The 10,791-nt window shown below is 35.6% G+C and overlaps 1 protein-coding gene across 1 annotated transcript; it reads left to right on the forward strand.

The window, feature by feature from the left end:
- The first annotated feature begins 5,620 nt into the window (after nucleotides 1-5,620).
- Nucleotides 5,621-6,562, forward strand: OR4E2 (olfactory receptor family 4 subfamily E member 2). Its single transcript, XM_074285203.1, has one exon. The coding sequence runs from the start codon at nucleotides 5,621-5,623 to the stop codon at nucleotides 6,560-6,562; it is 942 nt and encodes a 313-aa protein (XP_074141304.1).
- Nucleotides 6,563-10,791: the final 4,229 nt, after the last annotated feature.

Genomic DNA, 10,791 nt, shown 5'->3' on the forward strand with positions numbered 1-10,791 from the left:
ACTCCTTCAATGAAAAATAATTCAGAGAGGTTTAATTGTTAAGAAAGTCTTCCTCATATTGAACTAATGTCTTTAACCTTTATTTTAAATATAGCCTTTTAAATTAACTCTTAACTTTTTAAAACTATAATTTACTTCTAAACTTTGTGCATTTAAATATCTATTTTGTTGATTTTTACTTGAGAATAAAAAGCAATTTTATAAGAAACTGTAAATTAGATTATTTATAATCTGCAAATGCATGTCATTAACTTAATTAGTAACAAAAACATTCTGTGCTCTCATACTCTTTTTCCACCTTTCTTCTCCAAAAGTCTATTGAACTTTCCCTTCTGTCAAGAATGACTCTATCTCAAGTCTTTGAAGAAATGTTGTGGTAAGAAAGAACAGAACCAATGTAACTCACTGTGACTCAAGGTATGGGGGCACAAGATTTGATGGAATATTAAGGAGGTATTGGATATATGCTAGAACAGACGCTACCTGGCTTGCATCAGCAATTGCTATAAATTATTTCTTGATTTATTGCTTTATAGATTAACTAGATTTAAAAAAGTCCCAATAAGGCATATTAAATTTAAAAGTTTTTTCCTGGAAGCCTAGTCATTTAATATTCCAATACTGAGCTATAAATTTTATTCGAACTTTGCAAGGGTGGAGAAGAAGATTCAGGGAATGAAGGTATCGCTAGATTGGAGACCTAGTGCCTGGAGGCTAATAATAATAGTAAAAACTGACAAATAATAATACCTGACAACAATAATAATAGTAATAATTGACATTTTTATAGACTTTAAGTTTTTCAAAGTACATTACCTCATTTTTGTATCATAGCACCCATGTACTTTCTATATAAAGTCATTTATAGTAGAAATAAGAGTTGAGAGAGTAGTTGCCAAAGAAAAAGACCTTCCATTCTCTTTGACTTTCCCTAGAGTTGTGTGGATGAAGACATACTTTAAAAAAGAAATATGTTTTACAATTCCCTGGTCTCTGGATACTCTGATTATTCTTAATAATCTCTTTCTTGCTTATTATAATAAATGTTGGCCCATTCATATATAGGTGGGTATATCCTCAAATTGGCAAATAGAACCTGCTCATATATAGGGGAAAGCTTGCATCAAGAACATAAGTAAAAAATGTTTTGATGAATTAGGAAATACTAAGAAAACAATAATAATGAATCTATGTAGTGTGTTTTAGGAGAAGAAATGGCAAATCACCTATCTTTGCCAAGAAAACCCTAAGGACAGTATTGGCTTGCTATGGTCCATGGGGTCACAAAGAGTTGGATACGACTGAACGGCTGAAGGACAGCAAAGTATACTTTTAAGGTTTCAAGAGCCTTCCTCACAAACACTCTCTTAATATTCTGATATTATAGAGAAAGAAAATGAAGCTCATCAAGATTAAGTAAATTGTCCATGGTGACATTGCCCATTAAGTGGTGGAGCCATGATTTAAACCTAGGTTTCCTGAATGTAAATCAAGTAGTTAAGAGTTCTAAAGCAAATTAATAGGAGCAACATAGAGTCTTTTATATTCACTGACTATTTTTATTCATTTTGTAGAAGGAAAATTTTTTTTAACTCATTTAGCACATTATTAAATTTACAAAATTACTTTAGTAAATTTTTTCTCATGAATTCTATTACTTTGTAAATGAGAACCTTTTTTTTTTTATCATTTACCTTGCTAGTTTTTTCTTTTTTTTTCTTTTTTTCTTTTTTATTAAGCATTTTTTAAAATTAATTTTTATAATTATAACATTTTCTTTAGCAGTACATATGCATAGGTAATTTTTTTTTACAACATTATCCCTTGTACTTCCTTCTGTTCCAAGTTTTTCCCCTCCTTCCTTCCACCCTCTCCTCCCCTGGATGGCGGGCATTCCCATACATATTAAATATCTTATAGTATATGCTTGGCACAATATATATGTGCAGAACCGAATTTTGTTGTTGTTGTTGTTGCAAAGGAAGGATTGTATTCACAAGGTAAAAATAATCTGAGAAGAGAAACAAAACAAAAACAAAAACAAAAACAAAAACAAAAAATGCTCACAGTTTACACTCATTTCCCAGTGTTCCTTTTCTGGATGTAGCTAATTCTGTCCATCATTGATCAATTGGAATTGGATTAGCTCCTCTCTATGTTGAAGATATCCACTTCCATCAGAATACATCCTCATACAGTATCATTGTTGAAGTGTATAATGATCTCCTAGTTCTGCTTCTTTCACTCAGCATCAGTTGATGTAAGTCTCTCCAAGCCTCTCTGTATTCCTCCTGCTGGTCATTTCTTACAGAGCAATAATATTCCATAACCTTCATATACCACAATTTACCCAACCATTCTCCAATTGATGGACATCCATTCATTTTCCAGCTTCTAGCCACTATGAAAAGGGCTGCCACAAACATTTTGGCACATACAGGTCCCTTTCCCTTCTTTAGTATTTCCTTGGGATATAAGCCCAGTAGTAGTATGGCTGGGTCAAAGGGTATGCACATTTTGATAACTTTTTGGGCATAATTCCAGATTGCTCTCCAGAATGGTTGGATTCTTTCACAACTCCACCAACAATGCATCAGTGTCCCAATTTTCCCACAGCCCCTCCAACATTCATCGTTATTTGTTCCTGTCATCTTAGCCAATCTGACAGGTGTGTAATGATATCTCAGAGTTGTCTTAATTTGCATTTCTCTGATCAATAGTGATTTGAAACACTCTTTCATATGAGTGGAAATAGTTTTAATTTCATCATCTGAAAATTGTCTGTTCATATCCTTTGACCATTTATCAATTGGAGAATGGCTTGATTTCTTATAAATTAAAGTCAATTCTCTGTATATTTTGGAGATGAGGCCTTTATCAGAACCTTTAACTGTAAAAATGTTTTCCCAATTTGTTACTTCCCTTCTAATCTTGTTTGCATTAGTTTTGTTTGTGCAGAAAATTTTTAATTTGGTGTAATCAAAATTTTCTATTTTGTGATCAATAATGGTCTCTAGTTCTCCTTTGGACACAAACTCCTTCCTCCTCCACAAGTCTGAAAGGTAAACCATCCCATGTTCCTCCAATTTAATTATGATTTCGTTCTTTATGCCTAAATCTTGGACCCATTTTGATCTAATCTTAGTATGTGGTGTTAAATGTGGGTCCATGCCTAGTTTCTGCCATACTAATTTCCAGTTTTCCCAGCAGTTTTTGTCAAATAATGAATTCTTATCCCAAAAGTTGGGATCTTTGGGTTTGTCAAAGATTAGATTGCTATTTTTATTCACTATCTTGCCCTGTGAACCTAACCTATGCCACTGATCAACTAGTCTATTTCTTAGCCAATACCAAATGGTTTTGGTGACTGTTGCTTTATAATACAGTTCTAGACCACCTTCACTTAAATTTTTTTTCATTACTTCCCTTGAAATTCTCGACCTTTTGTTGTTCCATATGAATTCTGTTGTTATTTTTTCTAGGTTATTAAAATAGTTTCTTGGGAGTCTGATTGGTATAGCACTAAATAGATAGATTAGTTTAGGGAGTATTGTCGTCTTAATTATATTCACTCGGCCTATCCAAGAGCACTGAATGTCTTTCCAGTTATTTAAATCTGACTTTATTTTTGTGGCAAGTGTTTTGTAATTTTGCTCATATAATTCCTGACTCTCCTTTGGTAGATATATTCCCAAATATTTTATACTATCGACGATTATTTTGAATGGAGTTTCTCTTTGTATCTCTTGCTGTTGGATTGTGTTAGTAATGTATAAAAATGCTGAGGATTTATGTGGATTTATTTTGTATCCTGCAACTTTGCTAAAATTTTGAATTATTTCTAATAGCTTTTTAGCAGAGTCTTTGGGGTTCTCTAAGTATACCATCATGTCATCTGCGAAAAGTGATAATTTGATTTCCTCATTTCCTACTCTAATTCCTTGAATCTCTTTCTTGGCTCTTATTGCCGAGGCTAGAGTTTCTAGTACTATATTGAATAGTAATAGTGATAGTGGGCAACCTTGTTTCACTCAATGAGAACCTTTTTCCCTTAACTTTGGTTGGTCCATATGTGTGTTGGCCAATATGAACTTACACTTGTGAATGGTCATCGACCTAGAGAGGGAGTTCAGGGGATATCTAATCTAATTCCCTTATTTTATATTGAGGAAAATAAGGCCCATAGAGGTTGTGATTTTGAACTCATGCCCATTCTTTTGAACTAGTACTTATTCTTTCTTGGGGTAACTGGCACAGAGGATTAACACCAGGCCTGGAATCAGGAAGTCTCATCTTCATAAGTTAAAATCCAGCCTCAGATGCTTCCTAGCTATGTGACTCTGGGCAAATTACTCTTTGCCTCAATTTCCTCATCATAAAATGAACTGGAGAAGGAAATATCAAATCACTCCAATATCTTTCCCATGAAAACCTCAAATGGTGTTGGACACGTCTAATCGGACACAACTGCAAAATTGATTAAACAACAACTCTTCTTTCTCTCTTCAAGATGTTCCTATATAGGAGGAAACAATAAAAAGGTGCTGTAGTGGAGTGAATGCTGGACCTGGTATTACCAGCCTGGTTTCAAATCCTAGTTCTGCCATTGATTAGTTGTATGCCCTCAATCCATGTCATCTGTTCCAGCCTCATTTTATTCCTCTTTAAAACAAGACTAGTAACTCACTATTACTTTCCCAAAGTTTTGAAGAGGAAAACACTGATAAATCTTTAAAAAGACCTTTAAAAAGATTTTAAAATGTAAGCTCATGCCTCTCAATAACCTTGTGAAGGTGGGGCTATAATTATCTCTATTTTACACATGAGGAAACAGAATCTGGTAGCTGTGCCTAAATCAGGGTCAGTCTCTTAGTAAACAGAAAATGAAACTGTTAAATATGCAATGGAAAAGTAATGAATCTGGGACTTGGGAACCTTGATCTAAGTTTTGGTTATGTTATGCTTTCCATCAGGCAAGTAACCACCTCTCTGAGCCTGTTTCCTCACCCATAATTTTTGTACTACATGCCTCAAAGAGTTTTTTTTTTTCCCTAAGGATCATATGAGATAGGTACTTTAGGTACTAGGTAAATATAAGGAGCTGTGTGAGAGGTAGAGCAAATATCTCTAATATCACTCTCTTATTTTGGCACTTTGAAGAGGATACTAATGTCATATTCGTAAGAACTCAAAAAGCTGTCATATTCGTAAGAACTCAAAATAACTTTTAAATAATTGTGAGAATGTTAAATTTGGAATTACAAAGGATAAAAACAAAATTCCCTGCTAAGAGAAATACTTTTATATTACCCAATCACTGTGGCATAGTGATTAGAGAATTGACCTTGAAGACAATAAAATTTTGTTTCAGACTTCTGACATATACTGGTTGTGACGTCCTGAGCAAATCATTTGAGTTCTTGATGCCTCAGGCAACTCTCTAAGACTATAATTTGCAGAACTTTTAGTGATATATCCACTGGAAAGAATCTTCTCATTGACACATCTAAATACTAATGAAATCCTAGGTCCAGCTTTTAAAAAGTTAGCCATATAAATATGGGCTATTGTCATTAATTAACTCTCCTTTTCTTCCAAGGACTCTTGAAAGACTCAATGAATGGAAGGTTTCAACCAAACCAGAGTGACTGAATTTGTCTTCTTGGGACTTACAGATGATTGGATGTTAGAGATGTTATTTTTGGTGTCATTCTCAATCACCTATGTGCTGACCCTGTTTGGGAATCTCCTCATAGTGGTCACCATCATATTCACCCCACGTCTCCACACCCCCATGTACTTTTTTCTCAGTAACTTGTCCTTCATTGACATTTGCCACTCATCTGTCACAGTCCCCAAGATGCTGGAGGGCTTCCTATTGGAGAGAAAGACCATCTCGTTCGATGCTTGCATTGCACAACTCTTCTTTCTACACCTCTTTGCTTGTGCAGAAATCTTTCTGCTGACTATCATGGCTTATGACCGTTATGTGGCTATCTGTACCCCTTTACACTACTCCACAGTGATGAACATGAAGGTGTGTGTGCAGCTTGTTTTTGCGCTTTGGCTGGGAGGCACTATTCACTCTCTCGTGCAAACCTTTCTGACTACCCGCTTGCCCTACTGTGGCCCCAACATCATTGATAGCTACTTCTGTGATGTGCCATCTGTTATAAAGCTGGCGTGTACAGATACGTACCTCACAGGGGCCCTTATTGTATCCAACAGTGGAACCATCTCCCTTGTTTGCTTTCTGGCTCTGGTGACTTCCTATACAGTCATCCTGGTCTCTCTCCGGAAGCAGTCGGCTGAAGGACGCCAGAAGGCACTCTCCACCTGCACAGCCCACTTTATTGTGGTGGCTCTCTTCTTTGGACCTTGCATCTTTATCTACACACGGCCAGATACCAGCTTCTCTATTGACAAGGTGGTGGCTGTGTTCTACACAGTTGTCACCCCTTTGCTGAATCCCCTCATCTATACTTTGAGAAATAAGGAGGTGAAAGGTTCTATGAAACAACTCAGACAGCGCCAAATTTTTTTCACAAAAGCATTTACATGAAAGGACTGGAGAGGTAGTGAGAAGTGAGATAATAATGAGATAATAAAATCCAAGGAAAAGGAAGTTTGGAATTAGGGGCAGAGGGAGGCTCTGTATATAAGGAGAAAATTTTTTGTTAGTTATTAAGAGAGGTGATAGCAGCAGAGAGGCTTTGAAAAACTGAAAGTGTAGTGTGATAAAAAGAGCATTCGATTTGAAGTAAAAGAATCTGGGTTGAAATCTTACCTTTGTTGCTAACTACTTGTGTGAACCTGCGTTGATCATTTAATTTTTCTGTATCTCAATTTCCTCAGATGTAAAATATGGAAATTGGATTAAGGGACCTTTAGGTTCTTTCTGGGGCCCTAGAATTAGGAAGACTCATCTTTCTGAGTTCAAATCTGACCATAGATATCTACTCCCTGTTGTGACCCTAGGCACTCATCAGACACTCTTTGCCTCAGTTCCTCATCTGTAAAATGATCCGGAGAAAGAAATGGCAAGCTACTCTGTGTGCCTGCCAAGAAAACCCTAAAAAGAGGTCAGGGAGAAGAGGACATGAGCTAGAGAAAGAAATGGCAAACCATTCTAGTGTCTCTGTCAAGAAAATCCCAAAAGAGGTCATGGAGAGGAGGACATGACTGAAAAATGACTTAACAACAAAAAAAAGTTTTTTCTAGCTTTAACGCCTTTGAATTTGACCAATGGAAAGTATAATTGTAGCAACTAGTAAATTTTGGAAATGGGATTTCAGTTCACTACCAATTTCCCACAACAGGTATAGGTGCTTAGCAGTCATAATTTTGAATGATAATAGGATCATAGACATAAATTTGGAAAGGACTTCAGAGAACATTTAGTCCAATTCCCTCATTATATAAATGAGAATCTGAGGCCCAGAATGGTGAAAGTGATTTACTTATGAACACACAAGTAGTAAGAATAAGATCAGGTCCCTAGATTTCTTTTCTTTTCTTTTCTTTTTTCTTTCTTTCTTTTTTTTTTTTTTTTTTTTTTTAGGTCCCTAGATTTCAAATCCAACACATTTTCCCACTATTCAATGTTTAATCCTTAACAAGTTAATAAATGTTTGTTGAATAAGTGAATGGACTTAGAACAAATTCTGGAGATACAGAGCAAAAGCAAATATAGTTCCTTTTCCTATGGAACTACATTCCAATGTAGGAAATGTGTACATATATAGGTATATATTGTTTTGTTTTTTGCTTTTTTTGCACTTTTTTCCAATTATATGTAAAGATAATTTTCAACATTAATTTTTGTAAGGTTTTGAGTTCCATTTTTCTCTCATTCCTTTTTTCTTCTGAAGACAGCAAGTAGGGGGGCAGCTAGGTGGCACAGTGGATAGAGCACCAGTCTTGAATTCAGGAGGACCCAAGTTCAAATCTGGCCTCAGACACTTAACACTTCCTAGCCGTATGACCCTGGGCAAGTCACTTAACCCCAGCCTCAGGAAAAAAAAAGACAGCAAGTAAACTGATATAGATTATACATATATAATCATGTTAAATTTATTTTCATATTGTTGTGAAAGAAAAATCAGAAAAAAGGGAAAAATCATGAGAAGGAAAAAAAAGCAAATAAAAAAAGTGAAAATAGCATGCTTCAATCTGCATTCAGACTTCATAGTTCTTTCTATGGATGTGTGTGTGACATTTTTCATTAAAAGTCTTTTGGGATTGTCTTGGATCACTGCACTGCTGAGAAGAGCTAAGTCTATCACAATTGATCATTATACAATATTGCTGTTACAGTGTTCTCCAGATTCTGCTCACTTCAATCAGCATTAGTTCCTGTATGTCTTTCCAGGATTTTCTGAAATCCACCTGTTCATCATTTCTTATATAACAATAATAATCCACTGCATTCATATAACTTGTTCAGCCATTCCCCAATTGATGGGTATCCCTTCAATTTCTAATTCTTTGCCAGCACAAAAATAGCTGTTATAAATATTTTTGTACATATAGGTCTTTTCTGCCTTTTTATGATCTTTTTTTTTGGATAGAATTGGATCAAATGGTATGTACAATTTCATAGCCCTTTGGGCATAGTTCCAAATTTCTCTCTAGAATGGTCAGATCAGTCCACAGCTTCACCAATAGTACATTATTGTCCCAGTTTCCCCACAACTCAAAAAAGTTTGTCATTTTCTTTTTCTGTCATCTTAGCCATCTGAGAGGTATGTAGTGAATTGTTTTCTTTTTTTTTTCCCCCTGAGGCTGGGGTTAAGTGACTTGTCCAGGGTCACACAGCTAGGAAGTGTTAAGTGTCTGAGGCCAGATTTGAACTTGGGTCCTCCTGACTCAAGGCTGGTGCTCTATCCACTGTGCCACTTAGCTGCCCCCTCTCAGAGTTGTTTTAACTTGAATTTCTCTAATCTGTAGTGATTTTAAATTTGACTATAAATAGTTTTAATTTCTTCATCTGAAAACTCCTGTTCATTTTCTTTGACCACAGCCATATCTTGTTGTTGTTTTCATTTATGTATGATTCTTTGAGACTCTATTTGGTTTTCTTGCCAGAGATTCTGAAATGATTTTCTATTCTATTCCTCTTTTCAATTTATTTTATTTTACAGATGAAGAAACTGAGACAAACAGGGTTAAGTGAACTCCCAGGATCATATAGCTAGTAAGTGTCTGAGGCTGGATTTGAACTCATAGAGGCCTAGCATCCACTGTAGTACCTAGCTGCCTATAGGTGTGTATGTGTATGTGTGTGTACACATGTGCACTCATATGTACATATACGTACATACACAAAGTAGATATAATGTAACATATCTTTAAAGAGGAAGGGACCAGAAGCTGGAGGGACTGAGGGACTGAGAAAGCCTTCCTGTAGGAAATAGCATTTGAAGTCTTGAAGGAAGCCAGAGGATTCTAAGAAACAGAGGTAAAAGAGCATTCTGGGCATGATGCACAGTCAGTGCAAAAGTGTGGATATGAGAAGAGTGTTGTGTGTGAGAAACAGCAAATAAGTCAGCATTGCTGTTCAGTAGAATTCATGGAGGGAACTAATATATAAGAAAATTATACATATAGAAAGGTGTAACGTTATGATGCAATTTAAATGTCAACCAGTAGATTTTATATTTGACAATAATGTAATAGGGAACCAGTTAAGTTTATTGAATAGAGGGTAGATGCTGACATGTTCATATTTATTCTTTAGGAAGATAACTTTGGTAGCCGGGTGGATGATGGATTGGAATGGGAAGAAATTTGAAGCAGGAAGGATAATTAAAATGGTATTATTAAAATAGCCCAGGCAAGATGTGATGATAAGGACCTGAACTTTGGGGTAGCTGTGTAAATATAGAACAGGGGAATATGAAATATGTTGTCAGGAAATAAATGACAATGTTTGTCGACCAATTAGATCTGTAGGGTATATGAAAATGAGAAGCTAAGAATATGACACCAAAGTTAAGAATCTAATGATTGAAAGGATGGGTGTTCTTTTGACAGTAAGAGGGAAGTTTCAAAAAGGTACATTCATTGGGAGAGGGCAAATATAATGAGTTTTGTTTGGGATTTGTTGAATTTGAGATGCCTATAGAACATCCAGTTTGAAAGGTTCAATAGGCAATTTGTAATATGTGGCTGTCACTTAGGAGAGAGATTAAGACTGAATACATCAGTCTATAAATCATCTATATAGAACTGATTATTGGATCCATGGGAACTAAACAGATTACCAACAGAGATTGTAGAGAAAGAAAAGGGAATCCAGGACAGAATCAGTTAGTGAGCATGACATGGATGAAGATCCGGCATAGGGAATTTAGATGAAGCAGTTAGAGAAGCAGCTTCCTTTGGGAGATGAAGCTGGAACATATATTGCAGAGGGTTTAGAAGAGAATGAGAGGAGGGAAAGTGAAGTATTTTTTTTCAAAGTTTATCTGAGAAGGGTAGAAGAGATACGGGACAGCAGCTAGTGGGAGTAATAAGATGTAGTGAGAAGGTTTTTTTTGTTTTTGTTTTTGTTTTTTGGATGGAAGGAAGAAACCACTGGATAGGGAGAACCAATAAGCAGGCATAATCACACTTTTAATTTTACCGTTATTCACAATTATTCCACTTCCATGTTCAATATCTCTCAATAATAGCATTTAAAGCATAGGGAAGATAGGATGATAAAATATAATAAGTAGATAAAGGAATTTCAGAGTTCTTGAGCTTGGAAATGGAACACTTGTGAATGATGACAGGATCAAAGGTATA

The sequence above is a fragment of the Sminthopsis crassicaudata genome, chromosome 2 (genome assembly GCF_048593235.1).
Source record: "Sminthopsis crassicaudata isolate SCR6 chromosome 2, ASM4859323v1, whole genome shotgun sequence".
Taxonomy (NCBI): Eukaryota; Metazoa; Chordata; class Mammalia; order Dasyuromorphia; family Dasyuridae; genus Sminthopsis; species Sminthopsis crassicaudata.